We start from the raw sequence: 19,605 nt of genomic DNA on the forward strand, positions 1-19,605 counted from the left end.
TGTTGAAGGAATGGAACAGTTGGTACAAACACGACAAGCCTTGGTCAGTCACGACCAGCTCATCAGTCCTCTAGTGACAGGCGTATTATCTTTTAAATGCCACTGTTGATATACTGTAATAGCAGCTGTCTTGGAACAACCGGTCGAGAAAACGGCCTTTAATAACAGCGCTAGCAGTAGAACACCTTTCATCGCACATTTTTGGGGAAATTCTTGTTATTAGTTATTCTATTGCACGAAATAGCTTGAGTAATGTAGTCACTTGCCAAATCACGTGACTAGCCTCTTTCACAACTAAATGGAGTGCTACAGATACTCATGAAATTTCTAGTTAACTGGCCAGTCATAACGGTTTTAGGTGTTCACGGAAATATAATCGTTCTTATCATTTATTATTATTAAATAACTAATTACGTTATACTAAAACACAGTTTCTATAATCAGATTGAAGAAATCATCACAACATCAAATGGGATGGGAGGTATACAATTCGAACATTGTTACCGAAATTTTTTTATTTTTTATTTCGCGCATAGCTACACGAGAGTTGTCTGTGCTACCCGTCCCTAATTTAGCAGTGTAAGACTAGAGGGAAAGCAGATAGTCATCACCACCCACCGCCAACTCTTGGGCTACTCTTTTACCAACGAATAGTGTGATTGATCGTCACATTATAACACCCCCACGACTGGGAGGGCGAGCATGTTTGGCGCGACCGAGATTCGAACCCGCGACCCTCGGATTACGAGTCGCACGCCTTAACACGCTTGGCCATGTCGGGCCGTACTAAATACTAAATAGTAACAACCATTTCTACTGTGCAAACTACGGGTATCGAAGCTCTGTTTGAGTGATTCAAGCCCACAGACCTGACACTGGGGAGAAGGGGGCAGTCACAGATGATCTGTTTAAATTTAGCTCCAACTTTCTCCCATAATTTTAAAGTGATAGACTAGAGGAAAGGCAGCTAGTTAGCACCATCCACAGCCAAGTTCTAGGTTAATGTAATCGAATAGTGAGATATGATTGTCATTCTGATAACGTATTTACGGCCCAAAAGTGCTGATTACCTAAGTGCTGATTGGACTTTTTAAACATTTTCTTCTAAAATGTTTATGTAGCAAGTTGCATGCCGGTCCATGGTTTTTGCTGCTACAGGAACCTTCCATTAGCATTTGCAAGCACACCCACTCGCTCCTTCCAGAATTCCCAGTGTATACTACATAGTAGAATAGTGTTGATCTGAGGTTGTGTGATTCACGTTCCGTTACCGAAAAAAATAAAGGCCCTCCGCATTTCGGGAACTTAAATACTTTACAAGTGTTTCGATCAAGCCCCACCACTCGTTTATAATAGTCCAAGAGTTAGCGGTGAATACTGTTGATTAACTTTCTCTCCTCTAGAGTTTAATCTGTAACTGCTGAATTAGGGATGGCTAGCACAAGTAGTCAGCTCCCGAGTTGTTTTGTGTGAAATTCGCCAAACAGAGTAGAGAACGAGTGATTTAACCCAGTTTGAGGTATATTATTTGCACTGATTATTTTAAATATTCCAGAAGCTTAGAGAATATTATGCAAACATGTAAACCCCACCTGCAGGAAATGAATCAGTAACTGGGAGGTTAATTTGCTTTGTTTGTTTGCCCCCCGCGAGTACAGCGGTATGTCTCCGGATTTACAACGCTAAAATCAGGGGTTCGATTCCCCTCAGTGGGCTGAGCAGATAGCCCGATGTGGCTTTGCTATAAGAAAAACATACATACATACATTGTTCTAGTTTTATAGCAAAGCTACACAATTGGCTGTCTGAACTCTGTCTACCATGGTGAAGCGAACTCTAGATTGCAGCGTTGTGAGTCCGTAAATTTACCACTGATCCACCAGGGGAGACAATTTTTCTTCTTGTTTTTATGATTATCTATATAATAAGGCTAGGTTATGTGCTAAACAAGTGCGACTTGTTTTCTCTAAAAGAGAGAGAAGCAATATGAAGATGGGTCATTTATTTTAACAACATGTACCTCTTTACCTGTTGTATTGTATTGTCTGTGTATTGCCTGTTTGTCAGTCAGTAGGCACTAAAATTACATTACGTAAGGGATGTTTGACGTTGCATTTTGTACTGTTGTGACGTCAGTAAAACGTGCGCGTGCCATCAATCGCGAGAAGAATCAAGCACTTTGTAGGCTACAACACAACAAGACATAAAGCAATGTGTTACTCTTAATTTTAGTTTTATTTACCCTTAAAACAGAACACCTCCAGAAACACTTCGCAAGTGCATTTAGTATGGTTTGTTTGAGACATGCCTAACACAAGCGTGTTAAGGCGTGCGACTCGTAATCTGAGGGTCGCGGACTCGCATCACCTTCGCGCCAAACATGTTCGCCCTTTCAGCCGTGGGGTGTTATAACGTGACGGTGCATCCCACTATTCGTTGGTAAAAGAGTAGCCCAAGAGTTGGCGGTGGGTGGTGATGACTAGCTGCCTTGCCTCTAGTCTTACACTGCTAAATTAAGGACGGCTAGCACAGATAGCCCTCGAGTAGCTTTGTGCGAAATTCAAAAAACAAACAAAAAGAAGGGTAAACCGTACGTAGTCCGAGTAGCAGATAGCTGCAGATGTATATATGTTGGTAGATACACGAAAACAAAACGTAGCACCATATTTAGGACTTTAATGGTCCCCTGATGGGACAGCGGTAAGTTTACAGATTTACAACGCAAACATCAGGGGTTCAATTCCCCTCGGTAGATACAGCAGATAGACCAATGTAACTTTTCTATAAGAAAAACACTATTTACACACACTACGCCTTTAATGTCGGTCTAACCACATTTTTGTTTGATTTTCGCGCAAAGCTACCCAAGGGATACCAGCTCTAGCTCCTCGCCTAATGTAGAAGTGATAGCTAGTCAACATCACCTACGGCTAGCTCACGGGTTACTCTCTTCCAACGAAAAGTGAGATTGACTTTTATATTATAATACCCCCATGGCTGAAAGGGCGATTATGTCAGATGATAGGTTTCGAACTCGAAACCCGCAGGTTGCCCCCACCTGGAAAATGAGAAGCACCTATGACCTTGGTTGAGCAGACTTTTGGGATCCTTGGCTAATTAGAATCCGTGGTATCCTGAAGCACATGATGATCTTGGTTCAGCAGGCTTTTGGGATCCCTTGGCTAATTAGAATCCGTGGTATCCTGAAGCACATGATGATCTTGGTTCAGCAGACTTTTGGGATCCTTGGCTAATTAGAATCCGTGGTATCCTGAAGCACATGATGATCTTGGCTCAGCAACTTCTAAAATCCTTGGTTATGTTGTATCAGTAGGATCCTGAAGCACATGATGATCTTGGCTCAGGAGGCTTCTGGGATCTTTTGTTTATTTTGGATCAGTAGGATCCTGAAGTATGTAGTGATCATGACTCAATCAAGAGACTTGTGAGATCCTTGGTTATTTATGACAAGCAAAAATCTGTTGGCGTTTTGTTTCAACAGGTCACAAAGTGTTTATTATCTCGTTTCAACAAATTTGACTATTCTGGATTGCTACGATTCTGAAGTATGGAATTATTTTAATTTAACAGTGTCAGTATTATTTAGTATCTTGGTTACAATGGTTTCCAGTTTGTTTTTCCTTGGTGCAGCGATTCTCCAGGACTTTTGATTACCTTTGGTTCAGTAAGCCTTAGGTTTCTTGGTTATTTTGATTCAACATGTTTTTAAAGTTAATGGCTGTTTTGGTTGGTTGAAGTCTTGTAATATTCGACATTTCAGTTTTTTAGTAGAATTTTGGGGTTCATTGGCTTTGGTTTAACAGAATCATATAAGAGTCTTTAGTTATCTTGGCTCAGCAGCGGGGTCCTGGGACCTATGGTTATTTCACAGCAGAAAGACGCTGTAGTACTGACAACTTATGTTCTGTGCTTTAAAATTCAACAACTGTTACTTGTACAAGAGCCATAGATATGTGGCTAATATTGTATGAATGTAGTTATTTGTTTATAGGTTTCAGATATCGAATATTTATTTATCAAAGTGGAGTAAACCTGTCATTTTAGACCCTCTTGGCTCACCAGCATTATGAAAACTTATAACGCTAAAAATGGGGTTACGATAACCCTAGTAGGCACAGCCCATTGTGTTGATTGTGCAAACTACACAAATATTTCTTTGTTTGTACAAACATTATTTGCTAGTTGGAAAAAATCAGCAGTAAAGCGAAACAAGCATGTTAATGGATCTAGTCACATTTATTGTCAATGGATCTAGTCACATAAATGTTTGGGACACTTCGGTGGTAAGTTGATTTCATGATAGCCAAACACATTTAAATTACTGAGCCCTCACAAGTGCTCTAGATCTATTTGTTTTCGAATATTCGTGCAAAATTACTCAGTGGCTATTTATCTCTCTGTGCTAACCGTCCACAATTTTGAGGCCTGGCCAGGTGGTTAGAGCGCATGACTCGTAATATAAGGATCATGGATTCGAATCCCTGTCCCACCGAAGATGCTCGCCCTTTCAGCCGTGACGGCATTATAATGTGACGGCCAGTCCCACTATTTACTGGTAAAAGAGTAGCCCAAGAGTTGCCGGTGGGTGGTGATGACTAGCTGCCTTCCATATCAGTGCTAAATGAGGAACGGTTAATGCAACTAGCCCTCGTGTAGCTTTGTGCGTATTTCAAGCCAAACTGTAATTTTGAACTCATAGACAAAAGAAAAAAATACTTCGTCAACAGTCACGTTCACACGAAGTGTTCAGTCTGGCTTGCGTTCAGTTAAGATATTATATACAATTCTCTAGTTAGGGCTAGACGCTCTAATATTATCCCACTATTTTACTTTCGCACTTAAAATACAGTTAACACAGAAAACGGTCTTATAGACCTGTAAACTAATGTATAAGATATTTACTACCGGTTATGTGATAATTAACTGATCGTGCAACACTGCTAAATCAACACTGGAAGTGGCATATCTTTGATACTTCGTCGACTATTTTGTATTGAAATAGACTTAACTTGACGAAATGAACGCTATCACTGAGTGAGTTACTTAAGTAAATCTAAGCAACCTGTTAAATTTGTCGTCACAGCTGTTCCTTTGAGAATTCGTAGAATCAACTGCAATGATTGACTTTAGCGTTTTTGTTTCACAGAACTCTAATATAGGTATATTGATTATTCATCAGTGTCGTTGATAATTATTCTAAACACCAGCTCTACATTGAAAATAGTACAACGTAGCTGTATTAAGGCCCCTGCAGTTTATAAATGTACGTCATTTATAAAGTTTTTTTAAATTTCGCGCAAAGCTATACGAGGGCTATCTGCGCTAGCCATTCCTAATTTAGCAGTATAAGACTAGAGGGAAGGTAGCTAGTCATCAACACTCACCGCCAACTCTTGGGCTACTCTTTTACCAACGAATAGTGGTATTGACTGTAACATTATAATGACCCCACGGCTTAAAGGGCGAGCATGTTTGGTGCGACGGGGATTCGAACCCGCGTTCCTCAGATTACGAGTCGAGCACTTTAACCACCTGGCCAGGGCGGGCCCGTTTACAAACAGTCTGTTAAACAACAGAATATTTTTTTTTATTCCAGAAACTTTGGGACCTTATTCAACCATGGAAATCAACTCATTTTATTCTCAAATCCAGGAAAAGGGTTAGTAAGATGGAAATTAATGCTGCAACGTTTCTGTTTGGTGTTCAGTTATAACAAAAAGCTACCCAATAGTTTTCTCTCTCATTGTTTCTTGTGCAAGATTGTGTGAGACATCTACCGACAGTTTTAACAAAATATGTCTTAACACCAACTGCACCAAAGTTAAAACAACTTTCATTCTACGTCAGGTTCCTTTAATTGTAATAATAATCAGTATTTCCTCTTCTTAAATCAGTTTTTAGTTTACGATTATTCTTCTCTCCAAACAACTTTCATCATACAACTTTAGTTTCATCACATTTTTTTAGTGTTAAATATCTTTCTTTCAACATTAGATATGAAATAAAAACTCTATAACCCGAACACTGAAAAAGGTTGGTTTGTTTTGAATTTCGCGCAAAGCTACGCGAGGGATATCTGCGCCAGCCGTCCCTAATTTAGCAGTGTAAGACTAGAGGGAGCGCGGCTAGTCATCACCACCCACCACCAACTCTTGGGCTACTTTTTTACCAACGAACAGTGGGATTGACCGATACATTATAACGCCCCCACGACTGAAAGGGCGAGCATGTTTGATATGACGGGGATTCGAACCCGGAACCTTCAGATTACGAGTCGAGTGCCTTAACCACCTGGCCATGCCGAGCCGCTGAAAAAGAAAAGTCTACCATTTGAAAGCGCTCGTGCTATAGGGTTTCTATTTCATTTCTCTCAAGACTTCTTGAACCTACGTGTTTTTTTATCATGAATTTCTATTAACTTTGTTATTCTTAACCATATCAATCAGATATCGATTTTAAGAAAAATAAAATAAAAATAAAAATGACGTAAATTAACTACATCAGTCAAATATCGACATCAGAAATAAAAGAAAAAACTACTTATCTCACAGGTTTTTTTTTTGTTCTTTTTTGGGTTGGCGTCGTCATTTCGCTCACTTGAGTGATAAACCATGAGTGATGTACAGATTGCCAGGGGTTCTTAGCCAATAACATTAAAGTCGCTTTTTATCCAGCGGAAGTTGCTAGCTGCCATGAGATAGTAGTTAGCTGTATCTCTGGAGTAGGGTTTCAGAACTTTTCTGAAATTACTGTACAGTTAGGTACTTTAAACTATCGCTAGGTGTTGTTGTACAAAGACAATGCATACGTACATGTATTCATAATCTTGAGTGGTTTCTTTGATGCTTTTCCCAAAGTCAGTTTTTTATAGGTAGTTTCTTAATTCACCGTTAGGAGCGCATCAACTATATATGATTCGGGCAAATATAGTGTGTGTACAGAATAACATAACATTACAATTACAGTTGATAGTTTTCTTAGCCTACCAGCAGTGAACGATGTAGTGTATGGAATTATTCGTTACGAATGTGATAATTAGGATCTTTCATTTGTGCTGCATTGAGCTACTAAATAGTTGTCAATATGTAATTTGGTTGTTGTTAAATCACTAGAATCATGGATTACGTTGTTTTGCTTGCCTTTTTTAAAATAGTGAACTTTTTAGAAATGTATTAGCTTTACACTGTGTGTGTTTTATATTAATTTATTACCGAAATGGTCGAATTAAAAATTTCACTCTTTTCACCAGTGAAAGATCAGTTTGGTCACGTACAGTTTAACTGTCATCTATAGATCTTAATGGAGCTGGATGCGCGACGGAGTCGGAGGTGATCGAGAAACGAATGGCGGACCTCACTAACAACGTTACCAGCTCTATAATGGCCGCGGGGTCTCAGGACCAGGGCGTTCATTTCCAACAGCAGTTGCTACAACTCAAGAAGGAACAACAGCTTCAGCAGCAGCTACTTCTGCAACATTTTCAACAGCAACAGCAGCAGTTAGCAGAGCAACACGAGTTGCAACTTCAGGAGAGGATTAAGGTACATGTAGCGTTGTTTTATTATATGATGTTGAATGTTCATGAATATTTGTATTTACTGCTTTGTTTTCCAGAAAGGGTGCTGAAGGCCGCCAGGAAAGATCACCTGTTCTAACCACTTCTATCACTGTACAGTAGTGTGTTGTCTGTCTCTCTGACAGTCAGTCAGTAGACCCTAAAATTACGTCAAGTAAGGGACACTTAATGTTGTAATTTGCATTGTCATGCGCATTTCATGAATTACGAGAAGAATAATGCACTCTGTAGACTACAACACAGCATGACATAGTGGCTTCAGAAGTAAGAAATAAAAATATCTGTTTCTCTTAATGTTGGTTTTATTTACTCTTGAAACAGAAAAATTTTAGGGACCCCACATGTACATATAGTACACGTTTTCTCAGTCCTTAATAAAAGTTCAAGTATTCCCAACATTTTAGCCAAATACTAGCAGAATAGGGAAACAGAGATGGGTTTAGGTTATTCCTCTCTTGTAACAGCATTTATCACTATGATTTTCCTTGTGGGTCCCCCAGTGGCATGACTTTGTACCATCACAACACTATAAACTGAGTTTCAATACATGTGGTGGGCAGAGTACAGATAGCTCATTGTGCAACTTTGTGCTTAAGTATAAACAAACAAACAGAAATCTTGTGTTGTGATCATCACAAATAAAAATCACTTCAAAATCTTTAGTAATATTAATACAAGTTTTGTTGCTATAAGGATGCAGAGACACAATTTAAAGCATTGTTATGCACAGCTTGTAACAGAAAAGGCCTAGATTTATTACTGTTTAATAGCAGAAACATTTAAACCATTGAGTGGGAAAACATCCTTATATGGAAACGTGACATGTTGAGTGCTGCTAAGCTATTTGATGTCCTACAGATTTGTTTATTTGGAGACATTGCAGGTTGTTTGACATTACCCAGGTGATGGCTGTTCTATAGGTTTGTTTGTATGGAAAAATGGAAGGTCATTTGATGGTACCTAGCTGATGGCTGTTGTACAGGTTTGTTTGTATGAAAACACTAGAGGTTGTTTAATGGTATCTAGCTGATGGCTGTCCTACAGGTTAATTTGTATGAAAACATGGCAGGTTGTTTGATTATACCCAGCTGATGGCTGTCTTATAGGTTTGTTTGTATGAAAACATGGCAAGTTGCTTGACAGTACCTAGCTCAAGGTGTCCTACAGGTTTGTTTGTATTTAAACATAGCAGGTTATTTGATGGTACCTACTTGATGGCTTCCCTACAGGTTTGTTTGTATATATAAACATAGCAGGTTGTTTTACAGTACCCAGCTAACAGCTGTTCTATTCTGCAGGCTTATGTGATTACTTTGGTATTTTATTTTCCAGGAATATTTGGAGCATCAGAAGAGGAATGAGAAACAGAAGATGGAAAAAGAGAGAAGAGAGAAGGAAAGACTGCAAGCTTTAAAAAAAAAAGAGAAACATGAAGAAAGTAAGACTGCTAACAAGTATATAGTTGTATGTGTACCATTCAAAGATCTCTGTATGAACATCTTACTTGAAATGTTTCTGTCTATATATCAATTTGTACTTATCTGTAATCATGTAAAGTGTAATTATATCTTTACTGTAGGTGCTGTAGCATCATCAGAAGTTAAACAACGACTTCATGAATTTGTTCTCAACAAGAGACAGAGAGAGGCAGCATCTAGTAGCGCTAACAACTCTCCCCCTAACTTCTCCAACTGGTAGGTTTCTCAGATTCTGTGAATAGCAATGACCAAATTGATAGGAATTTTCTTTTTTTATAAAAAGCTAGTATAAACTATTATTGTTTTCAACTGATGCACTTTAACAATATGAAATTCATTCCATAGGAGGAGGGGACGTATATTATTCCCTCAAATTCCATGACTTTTTCATGTCTCTAATTCATAACAGTGCTTATAATTATGATAATAGAACTCATAAAAATATTTGATTATAAACGTCCCTGTGAGACAGTGGCAAATCTTTAAATTTTCAACCCTAAAATTAAAGGGGTCAATTCCTCTAGGTGGACACAGCAGATAGCCTGATGTGGGTTCTCTATAAGAAAACATACTAGATTAAAACACTTTTTATTTTACACATAATCCATATAAATGAAAGCTTCATACATAGATATTTTGTATAGAACAGTTATTTTACATTTCAAATTTTAAAAAAGGCATGTTTCATTTATTTATACATAGTGGTGCCACATACTGTAACTTATATTGCCATTTTGTTTTCTTTACTGGTATGCATACATCAAATACGCCACACTATAACCATTGTGTTTTAATACAGATACGTTACTACAGATCAGAGATTGAATTTTCAATGGGATTACCATCAAATATTGTCAATTTTCTTCAAAGAAAAACAAAAAAAACAGTGACACAGCTTGAATGTTGTCTGATATAGCTTCAAATGTTTAGAGTTACCTTTGAACCCCTGGTTTCATGGCCTGAGTGTTAACTGATTTTTTTTAGTATAGAATATAAGTATTCCAAAATCAAATATTTTATGTAGTAGATAAAAACATCAGAATAAAGTAATTTCATAATAAAATTTCACCAAAACTAACAAACACACACAACACAACCATCACCAGAAACAACTTCTAGTATTGACCAGACATGGTCCTTAACTCAGAGTACTTGGTGGTTCTCATATTATTGTCACAGAAACCCCTTCTGCACTTTTGGACTGTAAATGCATTGTAAGAGTGATCATCAAACCACATTATTTCAGTAGCCCAAGAGTTGGCAGTGGGCACTGTTGACTGTCAGCTTACCTTCTAATCTGTTAGTTCAAAATTAGGAAAGTGCTATTAGTTCTTGTGTAGCTTTATATGAATATTCAAAATAAAGCAAACCAAACTACACCAAAAATACATAAACTAAACTAATTTTTGAACAAATATGGAACAAAGTTGCCCTAAAGTTATTAGATCTATTAACAAAAATCTAAAATTACATGAGATTAAACTGGCCTTTGTGCATATAGTCTAAACCCAGAATTGACAAATGTTCTTATAATCCATGCCAGAATTAACAAATATTTAAAAATCGAGACCAAATATAGATCTACTACACAAAATAAATATGCACTAGAACAGGGATGGCAAGCCCTTTTAAGAGTGTGTCCAAATTGGGGATAGTTATCTAAAAAAGTCTCTCACGTGTCTATGGTAATTGTTAGCAGCAGATTATCAATGATTATTATTCTGAATTATTTTAAATGAAACAGCTTTAGGAGTAAATTGTTGTTAATAACTATAGTAATTCACAATAAATAAAATCAATGAATTGGTAACAATAATAATGGCATGTTTTTAAGTAAACAGAAGGAATCCTCTTGTTTATTTATATTTATTCATTGTTTTACTATTAACAGAAACCATTTTGTAAAATGATAAGTTTTGCTTCATGTTATGTAACATAAACAAATAAAAAAACAAGGAAAGGAAAATAAACATATTTTACTCTTAGTGAGACATTTGCTGCTGCACCAACAGTGACAGATATTTTGTATCAGGCTTGTGTTTGGTTATGTTGAAAGATATGCATGCAGCACTAGTTTCATCAACAAGTCTGTTCCTGTAATTACACTTTACAAAGTTCATCACTGAAAGTGATGACTCACATAAATTTGTTAATGAAAATACTGTTAATACTGCCATTGTGACATTTGTCAGACAGTCGAAAGTTTAAGAAATAGATTTCCAGTTTCAGAACCTTATTTTCTGCGTTATTCCAGTCACCGATCTCTTTCAATATTTTCTAATTTAGCTCTTAAGTCGACAAATTTTTGCCTCCAAATTGAGCTGCTCTGTAAATCAATCGGCTAAAATTATCCACGTCAATCCACTACAAAATTTTCAAATTCAGTTTGTCTAATGTAGTTACACTGACTTTATACTTTATGAATTTTGTAGTTTCTTCAAATAGCCTGAACTTATTAAATCTTAAAGAAAATTGATCAAAAGTTGAATTAATGATGCTGGAAAATTGTACTTACAAGCTAGTGTATTTTCCCATGAATTTCAATATCTGTTATTTTTTTTTTAGGTTTGGGAAATATTTAAAAGAATCAGTTTGATTTCAAAAGCACACAAAGCCTCCTTGTATATTATACAATGAAAGTCTTTCAGTGGATGTCCAATATATTTTACAAACAGATTTACAAAACCTGCTTCTTTACTATTCATGCTGGGTGAACCATCATTTGTCATGGAAACTATTTTTTAAAGGTCAACCTGTTGATTGGATGATTCGTTTACTACTGCCTTACATAATTGAGCCCCTGTGGTATGTTCAGGTAACGTTACCAAGTTAACCAGTTCTTTGCAGATTTCATCACCCCTACAAAATCGAGTAATAATGGCTAGTCTAGCTGATGATGTACCATCAGTGTTTTCATCAAGACAAATGGGAAGGAATTTATATGAACCAATATCTTTTGTTAGCTGTTCTGGTATGTTTGTTTCCATATTTGATATTCTATCATTTATTCTGTTTCTACTCACTGACAATTCCTTAATGGGCTGAATAAAAGGAAAGGATCACATTCCAGCCACGATTCTTTAATATACTCCTCATCATATGTCGTTTCCCATGTTGAGTAATAATCTTTGAAATATCAAAACTAGCAGCAACTAAGTTGGAACTATCTGAAACAACTTTCATGAAAACATTTGACTGCACGTTGTTGTTGCTGAAATGTGTTATTTTTGTTCTTGCTCACTCTTATCACAAAGCCATTTATAAACAGTTTCATAATGTCACTTTACACACGAAGTCCTGCACACCACTGTTTCAGAACATAAGATACATAATGCTTTATCACCCTTTTTGATCATGATAAATCTTTCAGTCTGCGATTCTTGAAAATCTCTGCTGCTGCTCGTTTCATTTGAACGTTTCTTTACTGGTTGAGTTAACAAGCTGAAAATGGTAAATACAATTTAAAAATATCTCACCACTTAACTTAAATACGATAATTTAACTTACCGTAACATAAGAGTAGATGAAAAGTTATTTCATTGATATAAAGATAAATCTATAATTAACTAACTGATCAAAAATATACGCATATCATGTCAAATAAGATAATTTTAACAATATAATTAACATACTTACTGTCATTATCACTGAATATCCAGTATTCACTCACACCAACAAAAGAAAAACGTAAGCAAAGCGAAGCCAATACCAACAATTTATATCTGTGTTTACTCAAATACTGATGTGTACACTGGGTCTGCGAGGAATTCAAAACGTGTCATCCTATGTTACATGTTCCCTCAACCCAAAGCTAGCGCCAAGAGGGCGTGAGACGTCTTCTGTGAACATTTCTCACTGCTCCTTGGTTGAAAAAATTTTCGCTGCATTTGGCAATAACGATCATCATCATATATATATTTATTTATTATAGGTTAGTGTTAGGATTTAAAGAATCAAGAAACGGCACTGCATGTCACGTGACAACAATTTTTATTTTATTTTTTTGCCATCACTGCAGTAGAATAATTTCTCTGGTCGTATATAAAAGATGACGCAATGCTTCACTATAGTGCAGCGTATCCCAAACTTTCTCGGTTCGCGGCGCCTTAGTTTCTCAGCAGTGTTTTCACGACGCCCATAGGCAAAAAACAAAAAAAAAAAAAAACCTAACAGTTCCGTTTAGTTAGTCCAACCAACTTAATACTTAATAAGTACTTATGTCCAAACAACTTAGTAGCCATTTGAAAGAATAATACACGTAAATTAAAGTAAAAACAATATTTTTATTTCATTTTTGAATAACCACAATTACTAATGGGATGTGTGCGCCTGTTGGACACTGCACAACTTCTCAAATCTTGGAATCAGATTGGACACAGCCAACCACATTTCCTGTTCCACACGGAACTTGCTTTTTATCACAGCAACCGCCGTAAACCCAACTTCTCAGAGTTATGACGTCGCAAGTGGAATTAGGATTTGCTGAGCTTTAGCACTTAGTAGCAGATATTCGTCTTTTGCTGATATCTCAAATTCTGTAGTTCCATGCTGTCAAATTTTTTTTTCACACTCTTGTCACAAGACAGCTCAATAAGATTTTCTTCTTCTGCAGAGGTAAATTCAGATGGGGCCTTAGCGTTGAATGGGCCTTGGATCCATGCAGACTTCACCATATCTTCTGGAAAGTAATTTTCAAACAGTCACAGAGCTGTGTTAGATGCTCCTTAAAACAGATTTTAGTTAGTGTGTCAAATCAACTTTATTGGATGTAACAAACTGCTGCAACAGGGGGAAACAGTCTTTGCCACCATCTTCAATACTTTCAACACACTTTCCAGGATTAGGTTCAGTGGAGGACTCAGGTGCTTTGACGCAAGGACTTTCCTATGGATTATATAGTGGGTCTACAGTGCATCAAGAGCTTTGCTTCGTATGAGTGCTTGCAATCATCCATAACATCCGGACATAGAGCGACCACCATCGGTACAGACGCCAACGCACTTAGTCCAGTCTAAGTTGTTTTCACACATTAAAGTGTCAAGAATCTCAAACAAGTCTTGAGCCTTTGTACCTGCAGTGGTACTTTTACAAAAGACAAGATCTTCCACAATTTTGTCACCATCCACATACCGTGTGTAGCAAATCAAATGAGCATCCTTGTTACTATCCGTTGCCTCATTTAGCTTTATTTTTTCAATTAGCTGATCGTTGAGGTCTTCAGCCATATGTTGGATTGTACAACTGATAGTATTGTTGGATAAAGACACCTTTGAAAGCAGTCTTCCTGCAGATTCACCAACCATAATGTTCACCATATCCACTGCAGCTAGTAGAATCAGTTCTTTTGCGACGGTGTGAGACTTTTTACATTTCGCGACTCTATATGTCACCTTGTAGGATGTTAGCAAAGCATTGCTTCGTATTGATGCTTTTCAAAAATGTACTTTTTTGTTATATCAATTATTTTAACTTTCTAGTAAAATAATCACAGGATTTACTAGCCATGTTAGAATGATCTATCTCGAAGTGGCATTTTAGTTTACTTGGAAGCATGCACTCTGGAGCCAAAACTTTCAGACATAATACACTGTGGACACTCTTCATGATTGACATCTACTGAAGTAAAACCAAAATCTGGATAACTATCATCATATTTCCGTTTCTTCACAACTTTGCCACAGGTCTGTGGTTTGCCATTCTTTTCTTTACTCTCACACTTCTTATTAATGTTCAAAAATTACAGCTGGCGTAGTGAACAATATAACCAAGCTATAGTTTGTTCCCTCCATCCAAAAAATTGGGGCCGTTCTAAAGATACTGTTTAAGAGTGTTGTGTGTGTGTGTGTGTTTTTTTTCTTATAGAAAAGCCACATCGGGCTATCTGCTGTGTTCACCGAGTGGAATCGAACCCCTGATTTTAGTGTTGTAAATCCGTAGACCTACCGCTGTCCCTGCGTGGCACGCGATTTAAAATAGGATTTACAGATCAAAGCAATGTGTGCATATAAATACACAAATCATTATGTGGCAGTCTGTTAAAAGAACGAACTAACGTTTCGTTGTAATTATTATATTGTAACAGAGAGGAAAATGCTTTAAGAGCATGCATTGCGCTGACGTCAAAATAACTATCAAAAGGACTAAAAAATCTGTAAATATTATGTTTACATTACTATCATTATAGGTCTTATCATTCTCTGCCAATGAGCTTTTAAAGGTTAACACAAACTTCACCCATAGCGATGAGACAAGGTACCGATTAGGTCTCTACGTCACATATTACGTTTTCAGTTTTACCTTTGGTAAAACAACTTATGGAATATAATTATATTTTTTCTTGTTAATTATATTGCAAAACACGGCTGCAAAATTCCCTCCTCTCGACAATACTGTACTACTTTAGTCCTTTGTCAGGTTCTAACTCAAATTCTCAATTTCCATTTTTTTTTGTTGTAGGCATCCCTTGCTTGGCAAGTATGACGATGACTTCCCGCTTAGAAAAACAGGTAGATATATGTTTTTTTTCCTGTTATATTATTTTGAATATTTCTACTTGACGCATTGTTTTATGAAAAAACAACACATTATGCGTTAAATGGTGCAATAGACGAAGTAAACTACCTTTTAATATTAGTGTTGTAGTGCCTCAATACCAGCCTAAGTCTAAAGCTAATTAACGATGGATGGGAGATTTACTAAATAAAGTTTTGTAAAAATGAAACTTTTAAAGTACCGTTACCTGTGTTGCTACATGGATGTTTATAAAGAATGCTAGATTTTAAATGAGACTAGTGTGTTGTAAATCATTTTATCACTAACCTGCATGTTTCATTATAATTGTACTAAAACAACTTTCTCTGCTGGTCTAGAAGGAAATCTGGGTCTTAAAACTGAAATAAATCATGTTTCGATGCCTTTGATGAGAACACAGATAGCCAGCCTGTTGTATTGTTTTGTACTTCACTACAAATAAACAAAAGCTTCAGAAACTAGAGGATACCAAATTACGTAGAAAAGAATTACATTTTTAGATAATATTCAGGCATCAAATATATAATTTTATTAGCATAATCGAAAATAAGTCCAAGTTTTATTTCTGTGTTTTGAATAAATATCAGTTTTTGATATTTAAGTAATTACAAAGCAAAGGTAAAGTATACACCACATAAGATTGTGTTAATAATGTTTTAATAAACCATTGACTCAGAACAGTGTTCTTTATGAATTTACTGTGATTCACCCAGAACAATGTTGTACTTCATGAATTTACTGTGATTCACCCAGAACAGTGTTATTTTTTATGAATTTCCTGTGATATACTCAGAACAATGTTGTTCTCTATGAAAATGTTTGGGGGTGGATGGCAAGGGAAATCTGTAGAAATGGACGTCAATTCCAAACACTACATGATCTTCATGAAGCCACCTTCACCACTTGGAATAACATTCCAGCCAGCCTTCTGTAAACGCTTATATCGACCATGCCAAAGCGAATGTTTGCAGTTATTCGCAATGATGGCCGTGCAACTCGCTACTGAGATCTCTTGTTGGGCATTTCCTACCCTGTTTAGGACTTCTTTTTGGTATGGTCTTAAACTTTTGACGAGCTAGTATTTAGGCGAATTTTATAGTGTTTGCATTTTCCCAATTAAATGCTAATTTTTTAAAAAAAATTTATTTTTCCTTTTCTTATTTTCATCTTTCGAAGCTCTACTCAAATTAGTGGTCGAGTCTAACAACGCAAAATGCATATTTTGTCTTTAAAATTCAGTGGCCTTAAGATTTTAGCCAGCAGTGTGTATATATTGCTATTAATTTATAAAAATAAAACATATGTTCACTTAACCTACTTCAAACAACAATTTTTTTTTAAAGTTAAATATGATACGAGGATGGTCAAAAAGTACAGAAACACGATAGAGATGAACACACAAGATCATAAGAAAAAAATTCTGCCTAAGCTCAGCAAGGCCAAGTGGTTCAGACGCTCTCTTCATAATCTGAGGGTCGTGGGTTCGAATCCCCTTCAGCCGTAGGGACGTTATAATGTGATTGTCAATCCCACTATTCGTTAATAAAAGAGTAGCCCAGGAGTTGGTGGTGGATGGTGATGACTTGCTGCCTTTCCTCTAGTCTTACACTACTAAATTAGGGACGAGTAACGTAGATAGCCCTCCTGTAACTTTGCGCGAAATTAAAAACAAACAAACACCATAACGAGGTAACACAGACTCAGTAGCACCTGTTTTTGGTTTTAGTTCTTAATGCTTATGAGGCAATGAGACAGTACTTCATACAAAGATGACGTAATGTTTCGGGGAAAACAAGAGATCTATTGGTCCATCTGAGCTGTCCCTTTTTCTAAGCCAAACTAAAACTATTAACCCTTATACGGCAGCCATCATCAATTGATGTTGCTACCTACAACACTCCTGCTGTTAAAGGGTTAAATAAAAAAAGAAATTAAAGCCAACCCTTACTATTAATATATCTGTCAAGATTTCTTTTAAACTCGCTAAATTTTACTGCCTCCAGAACATCCGAAGGCAACCCATTCTGTGAGCCAACTATACTGTATGAAAAGTAATCTTAGCTGAAGACGGCTTCTACCTTGCCTAAATCTATATGTGCGCAAAATCCAAAAAACAAACACATCCCTACATAAATAGCAAGTAAGTGCTGCGCCCGTCTTACAAGCTTATTGAACCCTGAATTCATGCAAGTGACAGAAATTCAACATTTAGTTGTAGATAAGTTATCTACAACTGAGGGTATCTCTGAAAGTCATGGTTTCGAATCTCCTTCACACCCAACATGCTCGCCATTTCAATCATAGGGACGTTATAACATGACGGTCAATCCCACTATTTGTTGGCAAAAGAGTAGCCTTAGAGTTGGCGGTGGGTACTGATGACTAGCTGCCTTCCCTTTAGTCTTACACTGCAAATTAAGGGCGACTAGCACGCATAACCCTCGTGTAGTTTTGCGCGAAATCCAAAAAACAAACAAACACAATACTTATGTAGTGATTTTTGTATTTTTTTATATTAATCTCCGCCTTGTTTTGTTTTTATTGGCTACTTAAATTTTGCAAAATATTTTTATTATTACGTGTCAATATTGTCAGGGGTGAATGTTCTTCTCGAGTAAATGTCCAAGACTATGGAAATAATTTTGAGTCATGGAAAAAGAGAAAGGTAAACAAATGGGAATGATATGAGGAGAAGAAATAAAAACAAGTCAAAGGAAAAGAAGAACGCCAGTGTGGGGCGTGAGACAGTTAGAAATTAGGGAAGAATTTTAGTAGCCTTGATTGAGAGTAGGGGAAAATTATTATTTTTTCGAAAGAATATTAATCCCTAAATACTGCAGCTGATTCCACTAATTAGTGCTGGAGTACCTTGTATGATTTGCATATAAAATGAGTTATTTGCTCGGGTGTTGTGGTCACTTTTTTACAATGGTATTGTAACAAGCAAAAAAATACAACTGCTCGATATGTATAACATGTGAAAATCTGTAGGGGAAAATATGAAAACAATTTGGTGCATTAAGGGTTAAGGGAAATAAAAACTAGAAAATAGTTAATTTTTTATGTAGTTTATAACATTTTCTTTTCCCTTTTTTCTTTAAGTCCCTTGGACCCTTACAACCGTTGGGAATCTTAGATTTTCTCGGGCTAATTTACCTGGTGGCGCCATCTTTTATATAGATAACCGTCATTAATTTAGCAGTGAAAAACTAGAGGAAAGCCAGCCAGTCAACACCATCCACAATCAACTCTTAATTTACTCTTTTATCAACGAAAGTGAGATTGGCTGTAATATTATAATGGCTGAAAGAGCAAGCATGTTTGGCGACAAGGATTCTAACCCATAGACTCTAAATCGAGCGCTCCGTAACCATCAAGCCAAATTTGCAATATACCGTGGCTTTGTTTATCTGTTCTCTTCAGGAAGGATCCTTTTAAACTAAAGTCAACATAAAACGAAATTTTGGAATTTAAAGAAAACAAAAAGGCATTATCTGATCTAAAACAACTCTAACCATAGTTGTGAAAACTGTTTGTGTTCTGATGTATATACAAACACAAATTGTTGTAAAACCTGATGTGCAAACTCGTGTTACGGTAACAGTACGTTATATTCAAAAGCTTGGTGTACTAAGAACCGTTATCGTTATGCATGAATTAATAACACGTCAGAAGCAAACCGTAGTATGTTAACTATAACACGATATTGTTGTACTTTGTAAGGGCTCGTACTGATATGTTTTTATTATATAATAAAATTAGTACAGGAGTCTATGATTTAATATCATAATATTCATTTATAACAAGAGTATATGAATTCCTAGTAATAATGATTAAAAAATGAATTATAACGAATTATTAACCCTACAACTACCAAACATACTAAACTTCCAAAAGTAACAAACAGGCCTTAAAATTAGCTTAAGGAAACGGTCATGGAGTAATCTTAAAGAACTGTTTTATTATTTATTTCTGTGATTTGCAAGTTTGGTATGAAAA

The 19,605-nt window shown here is 36.4% G+C and overlaps 1 protein-coding gene across 15 annotated transcripts in view; it reads left to right on the forward strand.

Annotated features, from left to right (window-relative positions):
• Nucleotides 1-19,605, forward strand: part of LOC143252484 (histone deacetylase 4-like) — a 111,789-nt gene that overhangs the window by 58,124 nt on the left and 34,060 nt on the right. For 11 of the 15 annotated variants that reach the window (XM_076504684.1, XM_076504683.1, XM_076504691.1 and 8 more), the window contains 4 exons: nucleotides 7,315-7,562; nucleotides 8,930-9,035; nucleotides 9,177-9,291; nucleotides 15,532-15,581. In XM_076504684.1, coding sequence (XP_076360799.1) covers nucleotides 7,315-7,562; nucleotides 8,930-9,035; nucleotides 9,177-9,291; nucleotides 15,532-15,581 — 519 coding nt within the window. Of the gene's footprint in view, nucleotides 1-5,617; nucleotides 5,681-7,314; nucleotides 7,563-8,929; nucleotides 9,036-9,176; nucleotides 9,292-15,531; nucleotides 15,582-19,605 lie in introns of all 15 variants that reach the window. The other 4 variants (XM_076504679.1, XM_076504686.1, XM_076504681.1 and 1 more) reach the window with 1 other exon arrangement.

This window comes from Tachypleus tridentatus, chromosome 6, assembly GCF_004210375.1.
Source record: "Tachypleus tridentatus isolate NWPU-2018 chromosome 6, ASM421037v1, whole genome shotgun sequence".
In the NCBI taxonomy this organism is placed as follows: Eukaryota; Metazoa; Arthropoda; class Merostomata; order Xiphosura; family Limulidae; genus Tachypleus; species Tachypleus tridentatus.